Source organism: Bubalus bubalis, chromosome 2 (genome assembly GCF_019923935.1).
Source record: "Bubalus bubalis isolate 160015118507 breed Murrah chromosome 2, NDDB_SH_1, whole genome shotgun sequence".
Classification (NCBI taxonomy): Eukaryota; Metazoa; Chordata; class Mammalia; order Artiodactyla; family Bovidae; genus Bubalus; species Bubalus bubalis.
This window is the reverse complement of record NC_059158.1, coordinates 149,273,436-149,299,344: the sequence shown is the minus strand read 5'-3', so window position 1 is coordinate 149,299,344 and position 25,909 is coordinate 149,273,436. Positions and strand designations below refer to the sequence as shown.

Sequence of the window (25,909 nt, the reverse complement as noted above, 5' to 3'; positions counted from 1 at the left end):
AAAATTAAGTCAAACCCCTAAGCTGGGAAGTAATTTGTGTTTTTTTTTTTTTCTCAATTATGTGTCAACATCTGAAATGAAGAAGTCTAGTATTTTCAACTGAAGAAAATTCAGTAGATAATAGAATACCTACTTAGATTACATTTGATAAACTTTATCTTCCTGCAAAGAAATTTTGAATTCAATTAAATGATTAGTCCCCCTGTTTCTTCCTTAGTGCTATGATGATTATCAAATGTTGATTCATGAGCAAGAGGTAATGAAAATTGATCCAAGTATGGGGACAATCTCAGCCTAGCCAATAGTAGATTCAAGAACTTTGCATGGTTGCAAGTTATTTTCCTGATCATGTACCTTGTGCCTTTACTTCTGTCCCTCTGTGCTTATTTTTATCAGTACACAATATCTGAATGTTTTGTCTCCCACCTAAGTAGAAAAAGGTTTGGAAGAGACTGTTGGGCTGTTCATTAGGTAGCACTTAGTTCTTATCCTTGTGCTCTGGATACACATATATTAATAAAACTATTCTGGTAATCACATATATTTATACCAAAGATGTGTTAGACACATCTATCTCTATCTAACTCTGTCTCCCTCTGATACAGTTGCACTTAGCCATCTTACTTAATGCGGTCTCCAAAAGGGAGTTCTACTAAGGAAAGAGTACTAAGAAGATGACCAGATGTTTCACCAGCAAGCTTGCAGAACAGTTTCCTAAAAACTACTATATGCAAAGCTGAAATGTGTCAAGGATTTTAAAATAAGAACTTATTTAATCCACCCCCACAAACTTAAGAAATGAAGAGTATCATTACACCAAGTTTTGCAAATTAGGAAACTGAGGCACAGAAATGTTAAGCAACTTGTTGATCAACTAAAGCTCTTTAGTGGTTGTGGCACCAGGCATTCTGTCCTGAGCCTGTCCTCTTTACTGCAACTCCACATCACCTTTCTCGCTGATACTTGTAAGAAAATCTGCATTATTCCCAGCTTTATTTTTGTTGAGCCCTTTCAAGGAGCTTGAAAGGAAGAGAGAAACACATTATTGCATCAAGCACACAGGAAATATTTTATTAACTTTCATGTGGAGAAAAGGGTAGAGTAAAAATATTTCAATAGAAATCCACGGCCCTCCTCAAGGAGCCCACTCTGGCATTTGTAGCCCCCCAGTCGTGGTAGCGCCTGTAATCCCCCGGCCGCAGCAGGTACTGCCGCCCCCGGTAGTTGGTCATCTCGTAGAGGACCCACCAGCCCTCCAGCACATTGAAGGAGTGGATCTCACTGAAGTGGAAGCGGTCGTGGAGTGAGGAGCAGTCCTCTGTGATCTCCACCATCTGGCCTCGGTAGTCCTCTCGCTCATAGATCCTCAGCCGGTGGGAACCAGTCTGTGGGTTCAGCAATCGGCACACGGGAGAAGTCAGAGAACCTAGTCCTTAGCCACTGATCACTTACACCCCTGGGGGAATGGGCATTTACAAAATCTTTTTTACATCAGAGATGACAAGTTTAAAAGACAGGCAACACCAGAGCCACCGTGTTCAACTGGGTAGACTGCAAACTGCAGAACTGAAGGGCGTGCTATTCGCATAGATCAAGATATGCGTGGTTCTCCCTAGCGTTTTCCAGGGCCACAACCTACATGAACCATATTTAGTACCTACTTAGTACCACTCTTAAGAAACAATTTTTATATATAATTTTTTGTTCTTTCCTTGATAGATTGCTGGTGGTCTGGAGTCCCCTTTGAGGATATAAAATAATTAGATGTTAAAATAAAAAAGCAAATATATCTCTTGCAAAAGGCACTATTTTGGATCTCAGTAGCATTAGAAGAGGCTGGGGAGAGACGAAGCAGAATTGCTTTCCCCAGCGTAAGTAAGGCACAGAAGATGACCATTAAGCCCAGACATCTAATTCCTGCCTTTCTGCTTTGAGTCCTACTATTCTGAAGTCCTGAAAAGCAAGAGCCATTGTTAACGGTTAAGTTTCATTTCTCAGCTCTAACATGTGATCTGTCAAAATATATTTTAGGTTATTAATAAAAATAGAAGCTCAAAATCATGAAGGAGGCCTGCCTAGATGGATAGATTATAGACCTGTAGGAAAATGGAAGGGAGGCTGTTAGTCCTGGGTAAATCCTGTCTGTCTCTTCTAAGCACTTGTGCTTTTATCTGCTTGTTTCGTCCTGGCATGTACATATTCAGTTTTCCTTCTTCCACCATTAAACCCTCCTTAGCAAAGGTTCTCATAAACAATTCATTCTGAGGCATAAAAACTGCTAATAAGGCATCTTCCATGGTTTGCAAAGGGTTCACATGTCCGTTGTCTAATCTGATCTTCACAACTGCCTAATACACCATGTTGTCTTCTTTTATGAGAAACTAATGACTAGAGCTTTCAGGCTGTAATCAGAAGAGTCAGGACTGGAAGGTGGAAGCTGAGATTTCCAGGCTCCTAATGCCAGTCTGGGTCCTATCAAGGCATTAAACCCTCTGAGGGGCTTTCAAACTTACTCAAAGCAGTACATTTTCCACAGGACTTGGTCACAGTCACATTACAGCATCCCTAACTGTGGGATTCCAGGCTGTTTGGGCTTTATTTGGATAGCAATGGCTTTGCAGGGGCTACTGGAATCACATTGCTGGTTAGTTGTTTTGCTGAATCAAAAAGCAGGACTTGAGAGACCCTGGATGTTCAAAGTAGTCAATATCTGTAGGGGGAAGGGTGGCTTGCCAGGTGACAGGCAATCTCCTTCCCACCTCATCACAGCTCTATGAATTAGCTGCCCTAGTAGCCCCATTTTACAGGTGAGGAAAGAGAGAAATAACCCAGGGACTAGCCTAAGTACCACCTGAGTGTGAGGAGTTCATCACCTGTGGCAGAGTGTTCTGACACTCTGAACAGATACCATGCCACTTTTCACCAGTGGAGGTGAGTGTATATTAGCAAAGAAAAATGCAATCTCAGTTAAGAGCATTGCATTCTCAATTAAGAGATATTAAAAAGGAAAAGAGCATCCGGTTAGGACCAGCAAAGGAAGGCCACTGTCCTAGAGCCTGACCACGGCTGACCCGAGGCCACGGCAGGCCCAGGGGCACCGGACTCACGTGGGGGATGAGGCGGCAGGAGCGGATGGAGTCGTTGAGGCCCATCCACTGCTGGTAGTCGGGGTAGTCGCCGCGCCGCAGGAAGTACTGGGGGCCCTGGAAGTTGGGCTGCTCGTAGAGCATCCAGCAGCCGCTGTCCACGCGGATGGAGTTGCAGCGGCTGAAGTAAGGCTGCAGGTTGGAGTGGTCACTGCTGCACTCATAGTGGCGGCCCTGGAAGCCCCGGTCCTCGTAGAAGGTGATCTGCAAGGAAGGGAAGGAGAGGCTCAGAGGCCTGGCCTCCAGCCGGGCTGCGGGCCCCTCCCGCCGGCGCGGGGCTCACCTTCCCCATGGCTGCTGGACGCGGGGATGGAGTTCAGTGCGGTGGGGCCGGCGCGCTCTATATAGCGGGAGGGCTGCTGCGTTGGCAGAACAACACAAAAGGGGCCCCCGGGTGAGGAGGATTTCCTTTCTGTCTCTTTTCTATATAATGACGGCGGGGGTGGGGTGGGGGACTTGCTGTATGTTTTCTCTTAGACTCTCCAGAGCTTTCGAACTGATGACCCGCGTAAAACTGTCACTTGGTGCCTCTGGGGCCTTTAAATGAAGCCTATTCAGGAGATGGGAAGCGAGCGAAAGCGCTTAACCGCGTTAACACTTGTAATGAAATATTTTATTTATCTTTTAAGTATTCTAAGTGATCTCTTTTTGAGGAACGACACGGGGTAGTGACCGGGTCAGAGGTCAGGATGGGCCCCAGCAGGAGGCGTCTAGATGAGAGAGCTTTTCCTTAGTGTGAGGATGTGGGACACAGAGGCACCTGGTTTCTCCACAGGACGGTTGAAGGAGGATGGGATTTTCCCCTGAGAGAAGCTTCTCCCATCCTCACAGCTCAGGAGCGGATGCAGTAGACATTACACCGGAGGAAGAAAGGTGGTGGGTGCTGGACCCCAGGAAGCCCTGTTCATGCACCTGGCTCAGCTCTGCTCCCTGGAGACTGAGTGGACCAGGGTCACCTCCAGATGCAGCCAGATCCTCCTGCACCGCAGGCAGGAAGCCCTCAACTTTGGAGTTCATGAGGCAACTCATGGTGGTTATTAGTCACATAGTAAATTTCTATTTAATATTTTTGCTAGCTAAGTGCTAAGCCTTTTTGTTTGGATCTAGCTGCTGTCAAATGCAAGTTACCCTGAAAATATAACCAAGTTTTAAATCCCACAATTTTGCAGTTTCTGCCTTCTCTACCTTCCCCAACCCTGAGCAAGCCCAAGTTGCTATCTAGTTAAGTCTCTGATTCCAGGGACTGGAGTCTTCCCTCTTCCCCCATAGTCCCCGTTTCCTCCCCCAACTCCCAGCAGCTTCTGGTGCCCTACTGTCTATGAGCAGGCGTTCTCAATCTCAGTACTGTGGTGACATTTTAGGCTGGAACATTGTAGGATGTTTAACAACATCCTGTCCGCTGCCCACTAGATGCCAGTAGCACCTGCTTCCTTCCTCTCCCAGTTATGACAACTGTGTGTTCAGATATTTCCCAAAGTCCCCATGGCGAGCAGAATCAGCCCTGTTAAAAACCACTGATTTCAAAGTGCTAGACATGTGCCTGACATTCTTACAAGCGGTTATCCCCCTGCATTAATGGGATCATTTGCAGGCTGTGTTTGTGGACCTGCAGAAATTCCTCAGAGATGCTCTGAGGCCACTCAGAGAGCAGGGAGGAGGGGAAAATGGAGTATCCCTCTCCTATCCCCTACTTGAATGGGTGTGTTTTCACTTGTACCTATTTTATAGAAAATTTTATTTGAAAACACGGTTTGATCACTAGATGATGATAATTTTTAAAAGACGAATATTTGAAGACTACTGGTTTAAGGTATTGTGAATCTCATAATACCCCTTTTTTTTAATTTTATTTTATTTTTAAACTTTACATAATTGTATTAGTTTTGCCAAATATCAAAATGAATCCGCCACAGGTATAACTACAAATATTTGATCTCCTAGCCACAGGACATAATGAAATTGCTTTCCCTTTACAGCTCAATGTAGATGAATTTCCCAGTACGACTTGCTAATTTATCATGAAAAGATCCTGAGAGAACAAAACACGGGCCTGATAAATCCTGATGTGATAAATTCTGGAAACATTAGTTCATGGCACTGGGCCAAAAAGAAAAAGAATGAGGTGGATATCACATGGAAAGTTCTGGACAACTGGGGATTAGTCTGTGAACAGTGGGCTGGGGAAAGGGGGCTGTGAAGCACTGGCAATGAGAATGCACTGAAACTGGGCTTTGACAAATTCACAACCTGGTCTAGAAGCTGATTGCAGTTTGGGGCTCTGTTTTGAAGGTTTCTAAATGGTTGTCTGAAGATGAAATTGTTTCATTTGAATCTTAACAACGATTTATTGGTTTGCTTTTTAGATCTTGGAGGATTAGTTGGTTATTCATGTTGCTTTTTAAATTTTGCCATTACCCTCAACCTTCTAACCTGCAAACTTTAAAGCTGAGTCGATTTCCTCGTAAGTATACCTTTTCAGGAGACTGAAACTGGAGGGCATCAACTTATACTAGTTAGGAAATCATGGGGAAAGATTTTATTACTGTATGAACAGAAAAAAAACAAATAGTATAGAGACATTGGGCACAGAGGTTAGCAATGATATAATCTGTTCTTATCCTGCATATTCCAAATGTGCTACTAGGGCATTTAAGCTTTTCCTCTAAGCTCTTGGGGAAAAGCAACAAGAGCAACAACAGTCTTTTAGGAAACAATTCAGGATATAAAATGGGGAATTGAAGCACTGTCAAAGAAAGCATTTAATACTAAGTATGTTGGCAAGAAAATATGAAAAGCTTGAATCACAAGGGTCTATCCTCTAAAGGCTTATAAGCAGGCTTTCCCAAAAGGATGTGACAAACTTTCTCCCAACCGATTATTTTATTATTTGAAACTTTGGATCAATGTTTATTTTCCCAAAGATATGTATCAAATAATGAAGTTCCTAGTAATTGTAATCTTTCCTGTAGTATTTTTAAGGCCTCCTGAGCATAAAATATTTAAAACTAACAAATTATATTTTTACTCTAAAAATCATAGGCTGTATACCATGAAACTTTGTAATTGAGTTTGTTTCAGTAAGAAGCAGCTGCACTTCCCTAACACTGGTCACAGAAAGGTACCAAGGTTCTCAAGGGAGCTTGGTATAAACATACAAAGCAGTATTAGCCTGAATATTAATCAGTTGAGACAAAGGCATCTCTTTCCATCACTAGTCTAGTGAAGTCACTCAGTTGTGTCTGACTCTTCGCAACCACATTGACAATAAGTCCGTGGAATTCTCCAGGCCAGAATACTGGAGTGGGTAGCCTTTCCCTTCTCCATGGGATCTTTCCAACCCAGGGATTGAACCAGGGTCTCCTGCATTGCAGGTGGATTCTTTACCAACTGAGCTATCAGGGAACCCCAAATTGTCTTCTATCAAGGTCTTACAAGCTGTCTGCATATTTAATATGAGAATTCATTGTTTTAAGGTATTTATAGTATTCATGCTAAGAACAGGAGATAATTTAAAGGCAATTCATGTTTGATCGATTTATGAGAGCAGTTGTGAAATGCAAACTGTAGAAAAAGTATCTGTCCTTTCATGAAGTAAAATTTTCAATTTCATGGTAATAAGAAAAAAAGGAAGAAGTAAATTGCATCATATGCATTTTAAGTTATTCAAATTCTAAATACATTCTGTGATAAAATATGTATTTACTGGAAAAGAATTCTACCTCAGAATAGCAGAGGAGAAAATAAACTTACATTTAAAGTATAAGATTATTCTTTCTGTTTTAAAATTGCTAAACTTTTCTCTGTGCTGTGCTTAGTTATTCAGTTGTGTCTGACTTTTTGTGACCCCATGGCTATAGCCCGCCAGGTGCTCTGTTCATGGGGATTCTCCAGGCAAGAATAATGGAGTGGGTTGCCAGGCCCTCCTCCAGGGGATCTTCCCAAACCAGGAATCAAACCCAGGTCTCCCACGTTACAGATAGTTTCTTTACCGTCTGAGCCACCAGGGAAGCCCTTCTTAAAGCATAATATATTTTAAATGTCTGATGTCAAATAATTTCATTAAACCAAGAAAAAGATATTAAAAATTACTCAGGAAGCCAGACTGGTGAATTTTTTTACTTGAAAAATTTTAGTCATTGTCTTTATTTACTAAACAGTCATTAATGGTAAAACTGGGAATTATAGCAGACTTTTTTTTTTTTTAAAGTCTTCTTAAAATATTAAGTCCTAAACAAAATAAAAACATAAGCCAGTAAACATCGAAAAGAGATCTTGATTCGTATTTCACTCTTCATTTCTTTGTGCTGTTGTCATACATATCCTATATACAAAATGTGAATAAGAAAAATCTAATCATAGCCTAGAGAAAATTTTTCTCAATTGTTTATTCCTTTTTGCTCTAAAAGCTTCTTGTACGTCATTATTAAATAAATAATTATGTAATTCAACCTCAACAACAGGAAGTATACATTTTCTTCTAAGGAAAATGAAAAAATATAATTGACCTCATTCTCAAAAAGTAGCAGAGATTTTTTTCATTTTTAACAGGAAAGTTTTTTAAAAATTGCCCGCTACAACAGAAAAGAATAATACTGAATTCTAAAATTAAACAAAGCTGCATACTAAAACACTACAATAGAATATATGATAATATATTTTTGAACATTTGAGTTATATATAATGATATGCTGTTGCTGCTGCTAAGTCACTTCAGTCATGTCCGACTCTGTGCAACCCCATAGACAGCAGCCCACCAGGCTCCCCCGTCCCTGGGATTCTCCAGGCAAGAACACTGGAGTGGGTTGCCATTGCTTTCTCCAATGCATGAAAGTGAAAAGTGAAAGTGAAATCGCTCAGTCATGTCTGACTCTTTGAGACCCCATGGACTGCAGCCTACCAGGCTCCTCCGTCTATGGCATTTTCCAGCAAGAGTACTGGAGTGGGTTCCCATTGTCTTCTCCAATATAATGATATAATTTATGATTAAAAGAAATTTAGTATCTTAATTAGCTCTATGACAGTAAATAACTCAAGAAACCTCTCTGGTTTACTTTTTCTACAAAATAAAGATGTTCAGTTTGGAAATACCAGAGGCTTTAGAAGATACTTAGCTTTATCACATAAAATTCTATTCATCACTAAAAAGAGAGAAACAAGTGTCAGCAAATACAAAAGTAGCCAGACAGGTTTTATGATCCTTTTTTAAAAAACTGAAAATTAAGATATGAGGAAATAGTATGTTGTACTTTCTGTTGTTCTTTCAAGTTATTTAGTTTTACAGATATATTAACTATTCTTGTATGTGCAGATTACAAAAAGTGAATTATTACTCTATAGAGAAATCTGTTTCAGACCCCTATCATCTTAGTGTTGAGCCAATCAAATTACCTTATCCTAGAGGACAAGAACATAAAGCAGCAGCTAAAATAATTGAATAATACTTCCCATAGTACCACCCTAGTTAATATCTAATTTCTAAAATTCTTCTCAGTCTTCTTATTAAACTGTTTTCATCAGAGCAAAATACACCTCATCTATCCAAATTTGAATTAAATCACCATGATTACAAAACCCTCCTCAAAAGAGGAATTAAACTTTATCCTTTTACTACTATGATTCAGAAAGAAAAGTTTATTCTTATTGAATGTTCTTACTATTCTTTGCCAAATAACTGCCCTGCTGCTGCTGCTAAGTCGCTTCAGTCGTGTCCGACTCTGTGCGACCCCATGGACTATAGCCTACCAGGCTTCTCTGTCCATGGGATTCTCCAGGCAAGAACACTGGAGTGGGTTGCCATTTCCTTCTCCAATGCATGAAAGTGGAAAGTGAAAGTGAAGTCACTCAGTCGTGTCCGCCTCTTAGTGACCCCATGGACTGCAGCCTACCAGGCTCCTCTGTCCATGGGATTTTCCCAGGCAACAGTACTGGACTGGAGTGCCATTGCCTTCTGCCAATAACTTCCCTAGGTGTTTAGAATAATTATTGCACAAAATAGGTGGAGAGCCTACCCTTTTGAATTTTATTCTAGCCAATGTAGATGCATGCTAAAAGTAGACTAATTAAATTATAATTTTAGATGTGATAAGTCATGTGAAAGCTACAAAAGGTTTTTCCCACACTGGATGGTGGGATCATGAACTAATATCAGCATATAGGAGTTCCTAGAATCATTTAACCTGCTTATTTCCAGTAGTTATTTTTTTGCATTTGTTTCAGCTTTATGAAATACTTTTACTTTTTCTTTTTCATATAACTGTTTAACTGTTTGCACATAACTAGTGTAACAATCAATCCTCCTTCCTTACTAATCTTATCCAATGAAAGAGAATGTTATGACTGTGTTTGTTCAATTTGTGTCCATTCACAAAACAGAGCTTTTGAAGCTTCCTTTACCCGATCCTAAATTAATATTATTTACTGACAGGGCTTACTATATAAATGTGGAGAGGGAAATGGCAACCCACTCCAGTATTCTTGCCTGGGAAATCACATGGACGGAGGAAACTAGCGGGCTATACAGTCCTTGGGGTCATAAGAGTCGGACACACTTAGTGTCTAAACCACCACCTCTATAAAAATGAAAAGGGCAGTAATAGTAAATATACAATAACTATTCTATACTTCCTTATAGTATCCAGTTCTTCATGAAAAGCATATTTTGTTTAATTTAGCCAAACTTGTGTCACTCTGTAAAGCATATTAATGTGTTAACTAGTAAGGCTAAACAGATACACTGATGATTTGGGAATAATTCATGACTTTGGGATGCTAAGGAATCAAAGAGGTTTTTATTTCTTTGACTCTTTAAAAAGTAAACAAATTCATTAATTTTAAACATTACTCTAAAAGTGATCCAACCAGTCCATCCTAAAGGAGATCAGTCCTGGGTGTTCATTGGAGGACTGATGTTGAAGCTGAAACTCCAATACTTTGGCCACCTGATGTGAAGAGCTGACTCATTTGAAAAGACCCTGGTATTGGGAAAGATTGAGGGCAGGAGGAGAAGAGGACGACAGAGGATGAGATGGTTGGATGGCATCACTGACTCGATGGACATGAGTTTGGGTGGACTCCGGGAGTTGGTGATGGACAGAGAGGCCTGGCGTGCTGCGGTTCATGAGGTTACAAAGAGTTGGACATGACTGAGCAACTGAACCGAAGTAATAAAAGCTACAGGTAATTCTTTAGTAGATTAACAGCTAAATATGCTGGTTAATTTAAATGCTTTGTAAAACTGGAAGACATATCTATGGAGAGCTTATTATTTTCTTTGCAAGTGTACAAAATATCACAAAATAATCAGTTTAAAAAGTTTATGATGATGATTGGGAAAATCCAGAAGAGTCAACTGATAGCCCCAGAAAAACTCAATTAGGCCCTTGCCAAAATCCTCCATGAAATATCTCCATTGGCTGGCCTATCAAACACTAAAAATTTTCTAGGAAAATGGAAAATATGGCCATCCATTCTTCTTGTGTAACTTATATAATTTTGGAAGAATTTTAACTGTGGTTTTTGTGAAAAGAATGATGTTCATCTCCAGATAGATTTTATGTAATTGTCTCCTGCTGTGGATTATCAAATCAATGTATACTTGTAATTCTTGTTTATTTTCTGAATTTCTGTTCTTCTGTTCTTTAGTCGCTCAGTTGTGTCTGACTCTTTGAGACCCCATGCACTGTAGCCCACCAGGCTCCTCTGTCCATGGGATTTCCCAGGCAAAAATGCTGGAGTGGGTTGCCATTTCCTTCTCCAGGGAATCTTCCAACCCAGGAATCGAACCCAGGTCTCCTGCATTGGCAGGCAGATTCTTTATCACTGAGCCACCAGAAGAGCCCTAATTCATTGTTGATCTGTTAAGAGACAGCAAGATTGAATAACTGCTGGCTTATGTCTGTTATAAGTGTGGTTGTGCCTATTACAAGGAAAGAGAGTTAATAACATTCATGGATATTTTAGAAAACATTGATAAACTTATTTTGAGTCTTCCTTGAGCTGTTCCTTGGAGGTAGTTCAATTAACACAGTAAAGAAATAATATTCTTTCAAAAATATAATTTTAAATTTAAATCTTTTAAATGTCAACCTGCCACACAATGACAGTTACTTATTGTTCCACTGTCTTTCCTCTCAGTATTAATTAATTATTTTTAAAATGTATTTGTTCTGGGTGAAAACATTGTACAGATGTGATTTCTAAATTGAAAATAAAAAAGTAGAGTTCATGATTTTTATTTTTCTCCCAAATTATTCTTCCTTGTTAAGCTTAATTGAAAATAGAATAAGAATAAGGGAAAATAAAGTTATCTAAAAGACAGGGACAAAATACTATGAAGGTATTACCTGCAGTTTACCTTCAGACTACCTGCGGTTATGCACATAATTTCTCATTAGGGTAAGGTACTACTGAAATCAACTAGAAAACATTATGCTCATTCTTGATTTAGTTGTTTTCCTCAAAAAACTGTCAAAAAATTCACGTTAAGTTTGGAAAATATGTTTGCCATCTATGAAGAGCACATATTGAACAACTGAAGAAGCAAATTCTCGTTTGCTTCTCTTGACTTGTGCAAAACAGGTCAGACCTTTCAGATATCCTGTTGTTGTTGAGTCACTAAGTCGTGTCTGACTCTTTGTGACCCCATGCACTGCAGCGCAACAGGCCATCCTGTCCCTCACTACCCCCCAGAGTTTGCCCAAGTTCATGTCCCTTGAGTCAGTGATGCTATTCAACCATCTCATCCTCTGACGCCCTCTTCTCCTTTGGCTTTCAGTCTTTGCCAGCATCAGGGACTTTTCTGATGAATTGGCCCTTCTCATCAGATGTATCACATTAGATATCCTGTCCCCCCTAAAAAGGTGATCTCCCATGCTTTTGCATGGCCGCATAGCATGGTGACAGGGAGGAAAGAGGTCTTTGTGGGCAACCCAGTTCTTCCGGGCTGTATGGATCCCCAGGAGAGGTTCAAATTCACACCTGCTTCTGTAAATAAAGCTTTGTAAAAAGTGTTTTTGTGACTAATGTTTTTCAGGTGCTTTCATTTGTTTCCTTCTTGTCTATTGCTGCTTTCATCCCACCTTGGCAGCGTTTCAGAGGTGTCACAGAGATCACGTACTCAGCAAAGCCTAAAATATTTATCTAGCCCTTTAGAGAAAAAGTTTGCAGCGTCCTGATCTGGGGTGAGAGATTTCACTGTGTCTTGTTTGTTTGTTTTTGTTTTCCCTTGAAGCATGTGATACTGCTTCCTTTTTGTTGTCGTTGTTGTATAAAGGACATATTCTTAGAAAAATAGGATTCATGGTAATTTAGTGCAATTAGAAGAAAAAAAAAGCATAGCTTTCCAGGGAGGTGGAACATGACCCCATGAGAGCACCATTATTAATAACCTTAGTAGCTGTAATATTCTGGATAATTTTTTTCACCTTTCTGAACCTCAACTACCTAATCTGGAAAATGAGACTAACAGTAACTGCTTTGCAGGTCTTTTGTGCAGATGAAATGAGATCATCTGTGAACAGGCTAGAACAGAGATGAAGATACTTTCCTGCCACACAACTTTCAACCCCTGATAAGCTGGTGGCAGAAGGGGAGTACTAGCATTTCTGGAAATGTTTTTGCTGAGGTGGGGGTGGGGGTGGGCAGGAGATGGAGGCAGGCTGGGGGAGGGGGAAGAAGTCATTTATTCAGGGCCCAACCTGATTAATATGATGATGAGTTTGAGATCATATGAGGGTAGATTCTTTGCTTTCTCTCTGCTTTCTGAAGATACTGGGTTTCCTGAATTATTTTTTTAAATTAAGAAATATATTTTGTATATACTATTGGCATGTGATCACCACATTGTTTAATTAACATCTGTTACCATGCATTGTTAGGCTTCCTGGGTAGTGTAATGGTAAAGAATCCATTTACTAATGCAGGGGATGTGGAAGACATGGGTTCGATCCCTGGGTCAGGAAGATCCCCTAGAGAAGGAAATGGCAACCCACTCCAGTATTCTTGCTTGGGAAACCCCATGGACAGAAGAGCCTTCTGGGCCACTGTCCATGGGATTGCAAAGAGTCAGACATGACTGAGGATATACACAACATACATAGTTAGAATTCTTTTTTTATTGTGAGTTTTGTGAACCTGCAGAGCATGAATTCTCCCATGTCTCCTTAGTACAGCCCATCCTGCACTCCACCAGCTTCCACATGTTCAGTTTGACTGCAACCTGGCTGTAGCTGTGAGCCATAAGAGTATACTAAGAATAAGAAACCAAATTAGCCTGAAAACCTAGTCCGCTATCTCCACATACAACTGCTCTGGGCTAGTCTGGGAGGATGGGGATAAAATGAGTAGGAAATGGAAGTGACATTCCTACAAAATGCTAGAATAGAATATATAATAATAATCAAAACATTTCAGCAGATAAAAATATCTGCAACACACACAAATAAAACCGAGTACATTACTCAAATCTAAATTAAATATTAATGAAGAAATTGCAGGTATAAAAAAACTGAATAAAATTTTTAGCCTGAAACATAAATGAACCAGATTTTCATTTTCATTTTGTTAATAGTTTTGTTCAGTTTTGAAGAGTAGGGAAAGAGATATGAATCTCAGGTAAATTTCTCCAGGAAGGAAACTTTAACAGCTGTGTCTGGCTTCATTAATCCCCCCAGTGTTTTACAGAACTGTTAAGGATGAGCCCTTGCCCAGAAATGTGATTTAGATATTAGTACATCCAGGACGAAGCTGGAATTTCTGTCCAGGAACTCAAGTCTTAGAAAGTGTCCTATTCTGAACTGGGTATTGTGCATGCATGCTAAGTCGCTTCAGTCATGTCTGACTCTGCGACCATGTGGACTGTAGCCCAACAGGCTCCTCTGTCCATGAGATTCTCCAGGCAATAATATTGGAGTGGGTTACCATGCCCTCCTCCAGAGGAGCTTCCTGATCCAGGGATCAAACCCGAGTCTCTTATGTCTCCTGCATTGGCAGGAGGGTTCTTTATCGCTAGGGCTGCCTGAGTAGCCTGAGTTGGGCATTATTTTTTGGCAAAAATTGATTGGACCAAATTTACCAAAGAACCATCAAACTGGCGAAGCAATGACTTGAAGGGATTAGAAATTTCTAGGGTGCAGAAACAGGCAGTAATGCAGGGACATCAAAATGTATTAAGAAATGTCACTTTAGGCACAATAAGTACAGAACTGACGATATGAGTAGAAATAGGAAGTGATGTGAGCTCACAGTAAGACTTAACAAGGCTGCCTTGATCTGGTGTGGCATGCTTTACCAGAGAGAATTCTTTTTCAGTCACTCAGTCAGTTCAGTCACTCAGTCATGTCTGACTCTTTGCAACCCCATGACTATTGCACGCCAGGCTTCCCTGTCCATCACCAGCTTTCAGAGCTTGCTCAGACTCATGTCCATTGAGTCGGTAATGCTATCCAACTGTCTCATCTTCTGTCGTCCCCTTCTCTTCCTGCCTTCAATCCTTCCCCACATCAAGGTCTTTTCTAATTAGTCAGTTCTTTGCATCAGGTGGCCAAAGTATTGGAGTTTCAGCTTCAGCATCAGTCCTTTTTCAGTAAAGATAAATAAACATGCCATATTTTAACTACCAACATTAAATGACAGATGAGGTTTAAGTGTCTGATGAATGGTTATACTACATGACCTTTAAGAACTCTTTCTACTCTGAGATGCCGGGCTCCCAAAGTAGTTAATCAGCCCAGGAGAACATTTAGACTTCTCTGTGCTGGTTCCACAGAAAGGAGGGAAATTAATCCCAAAGATATCTAAGTCCTGAAATCTGCACAGACACAAGCTTATAGTGAACAATTGTAACCAAGTAAAGGAACTAAAGATCCCCTGGAGAAGGCAATGGCAACCTACTCCAGTATTCTTGCCTGGGAAATCCCATAGACAGAGGAGCCTGGTGGGCTACAGTACATGGGGTCACAAAGAGTTGGACATGACTGAGCTACTTCACTTTCACTTTCAAAGGAACTAAGGCAGCTCTATTGTGTACAGAATTTGGAGTAACTCATTTCATAGAAAAAGGTTCTCTGTGTGCAGAATACTCAGAATCAAGAAGTGGGTGTGAAGGGTAGAAATTTAGGGAAACAATTAAGAGAGTCATGACTAAACTTCTGCTCAGCAAAGAGAATAATAGTAATATCATGATTCCAGGGCCAGATATCAGGGATTCTGGGCTTCCCAGATAGCTCAGTTGGTAAAGAATCCTCCTGCAATGCAGGAGACCCCGGTTCAATTTCTGGGTCAGGAAGATACACTGGTTAAGGGATAGGCTACCCACTCCAGTATTCTTGGTCTTCCCTTGTGGCTCAGCTGGTAAAGAATCCACCTGCAATGCAGGAGACCTGGGTTCAATCCCTGGGTTGGAAAGATCCCCTGGAGAAGGGAACAGCTACCCTCTCCAGTATTCTGGCCTGGAGAATTCCATGGACTGTATAGTCCATGGGGTAGCAAAGAGTCGAACACAACTGAACGATTTTCACTTGGAGCCAGAAGGTGACCTTGGCAATTCAGAAGCTTCAGAAAGATTTTGTTCTCCTCCAGTTAACAGTCTCTATCCCATTTTCTCCATCTTTTTTAAGTTCAAAGAAGATTTTGTTTACCAAAACAACCAAAACATATGTATGGGCTAAAAATTGAGATTATTTTTGATATTTTTCTAACTGCAAAACTCTATATAACATCATCGAAGTAGAATTATTTTTGTGTGTTTGAGTCTCTGTGTGTGTGTATGTCCCTTCTTAGTGTTGTGTCGCTAAGCACGTATGGTTCCCTGAAGTTTTGAGGGAGAAGGGAAAAGTACTAATTATTTGAAAATAATTTTTTAAAAAATATTCTGGCATCAGTGTACTTTTCCTGGTTTATGTAAAAGCAAAGCTTATCTCCGTGTAAGGGATGAAAATTCAGGTCTACAGAGGTCAAGCGTGAATCATCAGTACAAGAAGGGGGCAGCTGCCTGTACTACAAAGCTCTTGCCCAGTGACCTTGCCTTTCAAGCTGAGTACAGTTCTTTAGGACCAAACAAAACACCTCAGAAGGCTGGTTAACCCGAGGGTCATTGGTTTGCAACAAAAAGGTTTCTGATGTGTAGTTCTGCTTAGAAATAAAATGAGGAACTGCCTAGCAGGAAAAACTGGCTAAAGCTCATAAAGGTGGATGATTAGCAAAAACTCTTCAACAAAAACCACTGAGAGGGACTCCTCAGGTCCTCCTCCTCCTGAGGTAGTCCAGTGGTTACAACTTGGCCTTCCAGTGCAGGGGTTGCAGGTCTAATCCCTGGTCAAGATGCTAAGATCCCACATGTTTTGTGCCCACACACAAAAAAAGCATAAAACAGAAGCAATAGTGTAACAAATTCAATAAATACTTTAAAAATGGTCCACATCAAGAAAAAGTCTTTTTAAAAATGGCTGAGACTTAAGACGCTAGATGAGTTAGTGCTGGTTTTTCCTATTAGCTGTTCCACTATTCCTGCATATGTGCTCTGGACTGTACGGTGATGGTCTTGAAGTATTAGAGTCAAAGAGATAGGGTGATTGGTAGAAGGAAGAGCTCCCACGTGTGAGGTTCTCACTTTTACAGATGCTGCTGGAACCCAAAAGGCCTAAGTGACATGTGCCACTGAGTTCACAGCAGGGTCAGGTCTAGAACCCAGTTACCATGTATCTCAGAGTAGCTTAATATTTGATAGTACAGGCTGGAATATAAATTCACTTTCTTTCAGTTTCTATAAAGACTCTAACTTTAGGTGAGTGAGTGCCTATGATAATCATTCACTGGCTTGGGTCTTCTCCTTTTTGGTCACTTTCATAATTCCTGGCCAGTTACTTCAAATTAGAACTTTATTAAGTCTGTTGATAACAAGACCAAGACAGATAAGAACAAGGTGGCTCTTTTGGTGAACACCGAAAAACAGGTAGCTGCCCTTTTGTTTTCTTAATTGCTTTGAATGTATTAAAGAAATATTACAGGTATTTCAACCAGGTACAGGAGACGGCTGGCAATGTCTTTTGTCTGTTGTCTTTTCAGTTCAGTTCAGTTCAGTCACTCAGTCGTGTCTGACTCTTTGTGACCCCATGAACTGCAGCATTCCAGGTTCCCCTGTCCATCACAAACTCCAGGAACTTGAACGAATTCATGTCCATTGAGTTGGTGATGCCATCCAACCATCTCATCCTCTGTCATCTCCTTCTCCTCCTGCCTTCAATCTTTCCCAGCATCAGGATCTTTTACAATCAGTCAGTTCTTTGCATCAGGTGGCCAAAGTATTGTAGTTTCAGCTTCGGCATCAGTCCTTCCAACGAATATTCAGGACTGATTTCCTTTAGGATGGACTGGTTGGATCTCCTTGCAGTCCAAGGGACTCTCAAGAGTCTTCTCCAACACCACAGTTCAAAAGCATCGATTCTTTGGTGCTCAGTTTTCTTTATAGTGCAACTCTCACATCTATACATGACTACTGAAAAACCACACCTTTGATTTGATGGACCTTTTTCGGCAAGGTAATATCTCTGCTTTTTAACATGCTTTCTAGGTTGGTCATAGCTTTTCTTCCAAGGAGCAAGCATCTTTTAATGTCATGGCTGCAGTCACCATCTGCAGTGATTTTGGAGCCCTCCAAAATAAAGTCTGTCACTGTTACCATTGTTTCCCCTTCTATTTGCCATGAAGTGAGGGGACGCAGATGCTATATTCTTAGTTTCTTGAATGTTGAGTTGTAAGCCAACTTTTTCACTCTCCTCTTTCACTGTCATCAAGAGGCTCTTTAGTTCTTCACTTTCTGCCGTAAGGGTGGTGTCATCTGTATATCTGAGGTTATTGATATTTCTCCTGGCAATCTTGATTCCTGTTTGCGCTTCATCCAGCCTGGCATTTTGCATGATGTACTCTGCATATAAGTTAAATAAGCAAGGTGACAATATACAGCCTTGACGTACTGCTTTCTCAATGTGGAACCAGTCTGTTGTTCCATGTCCAGTTCTAATCGTTGCTTCTTGACCTGCATAAAGATTTCTCAGGAAGCAGGTAAGGTGGTCTGATATTCCCATGTCTTGAAGAATTTTCCAGTTTGTTGTGATCCACACAGTCAAAGACTTTGGCATAGTCAATAAAACAGAAGTAGATGTTTTTCTGGATCTTTCTTCCTTTTTCAATGATCCAATGGATGTTGGCAATTTTATCTCTGTTCCTCTGTCTTTCCTAAATCTGGCTTGAACACCTGGAAGTTCACCATTCATGTACTGTTGAAGCTTGGCCTGGAGAATTTTGAGCATTACTTGCTAGCATGTGAGATGAGTGCAATTGTGCGGTAGTTTGAACATTCTTTGGCATTGCCTTTAATTGGGATTGGAATGAAAAATCACCTTTTCCAGTCCTGTGGCCACTGCTGAGTTTTCCAAATTTGCTGGCATATTGAATGCAACACTTTTACAGCATCATTTTTTAGGATTTGAAATAACTCAACTGGAATTCCATCACTTCCACTATCTTTGTTCATAGTGATGCTTCCTAAGGCCCACCTGAACTTGTGTTCCAGGATGTCTGGCTCTAGGTCAGTGATCACACCATCATGATTATCTGGGCCATGGAAATCTTTTTTGTACAGTTTTTCTGTGTATTCTTGCCACCTCATCTTAATATCTTCTTCTTTTGTTAGGTCCATACCAATTTTGTCCTTTATTGTGCTCATCTTTTCATGAAATATTCCTTTGGTATCTCTAATTTTCTTGAAGAGATCTCTAGGCTTTCCCATTCTATTGTTTTCCTCTATTTCTTTGCACTGATCACTGAGGAAGGCTTTCTTATCTCTGTTTACTATTCATTGGAACTCTGCATTCAAATGGGGGTATCTTTCCTTTTCTCTTTTTCCTTTAGCTTCTTTTCTTTTCTCAGTTATTTCTAAGGCTTCCTCAGGTAGCCATTTTGCCTCTTTGCATTTCTTTTTCCCGGGGGTGATCTTGATCTCTGCCTCCTGTACAATGTCACAAACCTCCATCCATAGTTCTTTAGGCACTCTGTCTATCAGATCTACTCCTTTGAATCTATTTGTCACTTCCACTCTATAATCATAAGGGATTTGATTTAGGTGATATCTAAATGGTCTAGTGGTTTTCCTTACTTTCTTTAATTTCGGTCTGAATTTATCAATAAGGAGTTTATGATCTGAGCCACAGTCAGCTCCCGGTCTTGTTTTTACTGACTGTATAGAGCTTCCCCATCTTTGGCTGCAAGAAATATAATTGACCTGATTTTGTTATTTTCCATCTGGTGATGTCCATGTATCGAGTCTTCTCCTGTGTTGTTGGAAGAGGGTGTTTGCCATGACCAGTGCCTTCTTTTAGCAAAACTCTGTTAGTCTTTGCCTTGCTTCATTTTCTACTACAAGCCAAACTTGCCTGTTACTCCAGGTGTTATTTGACTTCCTACTTTTGTACTCCAGTCCCTTGTGATGAAAAGGACATCTTTTGGGGGTTTTAGTTCTAGAAGGTCTTGTAGGTTTTCATAGAACCGTTCAGCTTCAGCTTCTTCAGCATTACTGGTTGGGGCATAGACTTGGATTGCTGTGATATTGAATGGCTTGCCTTTGAAATGAACAGAGATCATTCTGTTGTTTTTGAGATTTCACCCAAGTGCTGCATTTCAGACTCTTTTGTTGACTATAAGGGCTACTACATTTCTTCTAAGAGATTCTTGCCCACAGTAGTAGATATAATGGTCATCTGCATTAATTCCCCCATTCCAGTCCATTTTAGTTCACTTATTCCTAAAATGTCAATGTTCCCTCTTTCCATCTCCTGTTTGACTACTTCCAATTTACCTTGATTCATGGACCTAACATTCCAGGTTCCTATGCAATATTGTTCTTTATAGCATCAGACTCTACTTCCATCACCAGTCATATCCACAACTGGGCTTTGTTTTCACTTTGGCTCCATCTCTTCATTCTTTCTGGAGTTATTTCTCCACTCTTCTCCAGTAGCATATTTGACACCTACTGACCTGACAAGTTTATCTTTCAGTGTCATATCTTTTTGCCTTTTCATACTGTTCATGAGGTTCTCAAAGCAAGAATAGTGATGTGCTTTGCCATTCCCTTCTCCAGTGGACCACGTTTTTGTCAGAACTTTCCACCATGACCTGTCAGTCTTGAGTGGCCCTACATGGCATGGCTTATAGTTTCATTGAGTTAGGAAAGGCTGTGGTCCATGTGATCAGTTTGATTAGTTTTCTGTGATTGTGATTTTCATTCTATCTTCCCTCTGACAGATAAGAATAAGAGGCTTCCTGATGACAGAGACTGACTGTGGGGGAAACTGGGTCTTGTTCTGATGGGCAAGGCCAAGCTCAGTAAATCTTTAATCCAATTTTCTGTTGATGGGTGGGATTGTGTTCCCTCCTTGTTGTTTGACCTGAGACCAAACTATGGTGGAGGTAATGAAGGTAGTGGCGACCTCCTTCAAAAGGTCCTGTGCAGGCACTCCTTGCACATAGTGCCCCCCACCCTGCAGCCGGCCACTGTCACCCACGCCTCTGCCAGAGACTCCTGAGCACTCACAAGCAAGTTAGGGTCAGTCTTTTCTGGGGTCACTGCTCCTTTCTTCTGGGTCCTGGTGAGCACAAGGTTTTGTTTGTGCCCTCCAAGAATCTGTTTCCCCAGTACTGTGTAGTTCTGTAATCAAATCCCACTGGCCTCCAAAGTCAAATTCCCTGGGGATTCTCAGTGGTCTTTTAATCAAATTATATTCAGTCTAATTCTTGGTAAGATTTTCAGTGGTATTATCTCAGGCTTGTTCCCCATTATCTTTGTTGCCTTAATAAATAATGTTTTATCACAGAAACTGACTTAACTAAATGTTGTCCTTTATTTTCATCATTAGTTGTAGAATTACAAGATACATCAAAAATACCTTATGAATTATTGTCTCCAGTTAATTGAGCCAATTCTTCCTCTAATTCATAATGAAGGTGTGTTTACTCTTGCTATGAATATTGATCAGATTTCCCACTCCACATATCAGTAAGTTATATTATGAGACTGCGCCTAAAACTTTTAGGTAGTATGCTCTTAAAGCATGTCAATTTTCCAAGAATAAATCTTGGCCATCATTAGGTCTGTTACTTCTGATTGCCATTATTTGTGCATTATTTAGTTCTCCTCTGAAGAATTTATTTCTCTGAGAAATTACATTTTGTTGATTTCTAACATTTAAAACATAATTGTAATAGTGTTTTGATTTAATTAAAGCCTACTGTATTTTGATCAAGTTTGGTGAATTAAAATAGCTATAGACCTCCAAATGTGGATTCAGGATGATTTTATAAAAATTTCTTTATCTAAGAAAACTTCTTGGAACCTGAAATCCTTCTCTCTTCAGCCAGTTAATTCATGGAAAAAGTCAGAACAGCTTCAGAACCAACTACCCATTTTAGATCCAAAATGCATCAGGCAAAAATCTTCAAATGTGGGGCATATTTTTAAAATCTGTTCCATCAAAAACATCAAAACACCCTTTCTATTTGCTTCATAGTCTGAGAATGATTATTTTTAGGTTTAATCTAGCAGATCAGAGACTGAAGGACAGTGTAGCCTGCACACATTCAACAAGACCCTCAGTTGATAGGAACTTGTGGTTCCTTGCTGTGCGGCTCAGGTCTGGAACAGCCTTAACTCTGGAACATATGTCAGCTAAGGCAACCATTTCTATGACTGATTTCCTGCCCAGACCCTACACAATCATGTGGGTTTCATGGATCATTAAGGCAATATGCTTAATTTCCTCTACATATTTTAACAAAATGTTTGGTACTTCTCCAAATTATAAGTACATTGAATCCATATGTTAGCTTCTTGAGCTATTATTTGATATTTCAGTGGAGAGCATTCAACACTCAACATTTCTGAGCTGAAAGAGAGCTCAGAGATAATCTAATCCAGCCATAGCATTTCAATAAGGAGAAACCTAAAGCCCAGGTGACGTAACATTTCCAGTGTTTCACCACGTGTGTGTGACAGAACCACGACTGTGGATCACCATTTTTTCATTCTCTTTTTTGGTTGTGGGTTGTGGCAAACATGCAGACTCAGGCATGAACCCTTCCCTTTTGGAAATCACTATGAAAGAGTTGGACTGTGAAGAAAGCTGAGCACTGAAGAATTGATGCTTTTGAACTGTGGTGTTGGAGAAGACTCTTGAGAGTCCCTTGGACTGCAAGGAGATCCAACCAGTCCATTCTAAAGGAGATCAGCCCTGGGATTTCTTTGGAAGGAATGATGCTAAAGCTGAAACTCCAATACTTTGGCCACCTCATGCAAAGGGTTGACTCATTGGAAAAGACTCTGATGCTGGGAGGGATTGGGGGCAAGAGGAGAAGGGGACGACAGAGGATGAGATGGCTGGATGGCATCACTGACTCGATGGACGTGAGTTTGAGTGAACTCTGGGAGATGGTGATGGACAGGGAGGCCTGGCGTGCTACAATTCATGGGGTTGCAAAGAGTCGGACATGACTGAGCAACTGAACTGAACTGAACTGATGAAAGAAAAGAAAAGCAAGAGAAGCCACTTTGCAGATATTGTATTTCATGTTTAGTCATATGTCTTGCACAGTATTTTATTAGTTTCTTCAGTGGAATATTGGCAGGGACTCATCTTCCCTCCTGAAAAACATCAGAAATGTTGGCAATATATGATTTCCATAAAGTATATGAGGTATAATTCTCAAAAAATACATATCTTAAATATCAAATGTGTGAATTTCATAGGAATCCTATGACTGTCATGACAATATGCCTTGCAGACCCCCAACTGCTGAAAGAGTCATTGGCCAAGGGCCCAGCTGCTACCCTGAAATTAATCACTACTTTCTGATGACTGACAGCAGCAGGGATAGTCAGGCAGGCCTATTGTTGGAGGCATGGGACTCATCTGATGACTGAATTTGGCTCATGGACTCCCCAATGGTCTTGTTAAAACTTCCTTAGATTTCACTGTGGTGTAAGAGCTACATGCTCCCATCTTTCCCTCTTCATCTCCTTCACTCAGGTTCAGACTTTGTTCCACAATCTGATAGCTCTCCAATCTTTTTTCACTCCCTTCTCTATCTTCTTTTGATAGCTTACAGTGAACAGTGAACAGTGCCGCCAGATTCGTGGTCTCTGAAGGAGAAAATTTAATCCCAGGACAAAAGACAGGTCTCAGTCACTCAGAGCTTTGTGTGAAAATTTTTATTTAAAGTGACAGGACAGAGAAAGCTTCTGACATAGATATCAGAAGAGGGTAGGAGAGTACCCACTTCACTAATTCAAACGGGTCTTATATAGTTTTCAACTAGCTGCTGAAAATAGATAAAAAGAATACTTCAAGGTTGTAAAAGTTCCACCAGACCCTTTCCCAAGGAACACATCCTGAGATAACTTTGGCACAAGATTAGCCTGGGAGAACACTTTCTGGGCAACATCTCTGGGGTAGATATACTGTTGCTGTGTAATCAAGGGTACAAGTCTTGAGAAACAGGTTCCCAGGCAAGATTTGTTACAATTATAATCATTAACACATAGCCTAAGAAAAGCATTTCCAGGAGTAAGACACTGTGCTATGTGATCATTAGTTCTGGACCTAAAGAAAGGCCAGTTCTTGGGTAAGATACATTGTTGTACAAGGCTTAAAGAAAGTATGAGAGAATGTTCACCTCCTCCTTAAAGGGCCTTGGACTGCCTTTAGCTTTAGCTCTTTCATTCCACCCTTTTTCTTTTAGGAGAATATGGTTGCCAGGAAAGGGGGCGGAGAAATCTTTCTGTAACTTCTTCCTGCTGGTAAGGCGCGCAGACCCTAAATTGCTGAGGGCACCATATTCTCCTTACCCTCATACTGAGGATCTCTGATCCAGAGGCCCCAAGTAATAGTTGGAAAAGCCTGTGGTAATCATAGGAGCTTGAACAATCATTTGTAACTTAAATGCCTCAAGCCTCTTAGATACAAAATTCATTATACAGTTATAGATATGAGGAGCAAACAGTAAGAATAATATGATTACAGTTACAAAAGTCAAGATAGTTTTCCACCAAGGAGAGCTTATAAACCAAAATTGTGTCTACGACCAGAGTGGAACATCTGCTGCTGCTAAGTCGCTTCAGTCGTGTCCGACTCTGTGCGACCCCATAGACAGCAGCCCACCAGGCTCCTCTGTCTATGAGATTCTCCAGGCAAGAACACTGGAGTGGGTTGCCATTTCCTCCTCCAATGCATGAAAGTGAAAAGTCAAAGTGAAGTCGCTCAGTCGTGTCGGGGAGTCCATTTTGAAGAGTAACCAGAATCTCTGCATCACCATTACTTTGTCTGGGAAACCGTTGTATCCTTTAGAAAGAACAAACTAAACAAATAGATTAAAAATGCAGAGACCAAAAATCAGTAAAGGAATTATTATAGTCAGGGGTCCAACCAAGAATAAGAATCAGGTCACATTTTGTAGTAATCCTGGTCTAGACAGAGTCAATGCTTGGGCTGCCCTGTTTATAAGAATGGGGCCATTTGGCATGTTTATATACATTTTGAATGTAGGTATAACAAACTCAGTTAGAAGTAGTTGAAAGAATGCCAACCTGAACCTTAACAGACAAAATAAACCTTACCATTTCCTTTTAGAAGAATGAGTCTGAACCCCAATATAGACAGCTGTTTTAGAGAGACTTATAGCCAGGTAGCCAATGGTCTGTTTGTCTAAGTAGCTTTAGTCTCTTTACTGTGGTTTTAATATATAAGCCAATGTAGTAGTCACCATTAACAATTTTAGTGTTTTTCTAGATATTTGAAGATGCAAGAATTAGGACTCAAAGAAAAATTTTACCTGAAACTATCTAACTGTCCAAAGGCCTGTTTGTCCTTTTTTTTTTTTTTTTTTTCAGAACACAGAGAGTGAGAGAGAGTGAAGTTGCTCAGTCGTGTCCTACTCTTTGCGACCCCATGGACTGTAGGAGCCTACTGTGCTCCTCTGTCCATGGGATTTTCCAGGCAAGAGTACTGGAGTGGGTTGCCAGTTCCTTCTCCAGAGGATCTTCCTGACCCAGGGATTAAACCTGGGTCTCCTGCATTGTAGGCAGACGCTTTACCATCTGAGCCACCAGGGAAGTCACCAGAGCCACCAGAGCACAGAGTGAGTGTCTAATTTCTGATTTTCACCCTAAACTCCTTTCAGGGGATGTTGAAGGTCAGCAGCTGTAGTGTCCATGAGTTAATCTTTGTAAAGACAGGCAGCAAGTGCAAGTTACCAGAGCAGGGCCCCTTTATAGCCATCAGTTTGACCATGGTTTGGGGGGCATTTCATGACCATCATGTCCCACAGTGCTGGGAAGGCTCATTCCCAGGTCTGTTGAAGATTTCACTGATAGGCCACTCTATGTGCTGTTATTGGACTAGGCCCTGTGAGTAGCAAAAGTCTCTGGACCACACCTGTATCACTAGTCTCTTGGTCCAGGAAAATATTCCCTCTTGTTGCTTCTTCTCATATATAGAGTCATACCATTATAACTACGGATTTCATAAGGAACTGTACACCATCATCATATCAGTGGCTCAGTCACCCAGTTGATAATGTAATTGACACTTCTTGAAACAGGCAATACAGACAACACTATAGTTAGCAGTAATAGTAAAATCATAAGAAGTCAAGAACTTCCATTAGGTATAGCCCAGTGACATCTCCAGGTCATCTGACTCAGTTTGTTAAATGACTGC

At 40.6% G+C, this 25,909-nt stretch overlaps 1 protein-coding gene across 1 annotated transcript in view; it reads right to left on the bottom strand.

Annotated features, from left to right (window-relative positions):
- Positions 1-1,045: 1,045 nt before the first annotated feature.
- The window catches only part of LOC102395555 (gamma-crystallin F), a 28,345-nt gene continuing 3,481 nt past the window's right edge, over positions 1,046-25,909 (bottom strand). Inside the window, exons 3-4 of the mRNA XM_045162105.1 lie at positions 3,108-3,424; positions 1,046-1,385 (exon numbers count right to left, since the gene is read on the bottom strand). Of these exons, the coding sequence (XP_045018040.1) occupies positions 1,113-1,385; positions 3,108-3,424 (590 nt within the window). The 3' untranslated portion in view covers positions 1,046-1,112. The remainder of the gene's footprint in view (positions 1,386-3,107; positions 3,425-25,909) is intronic.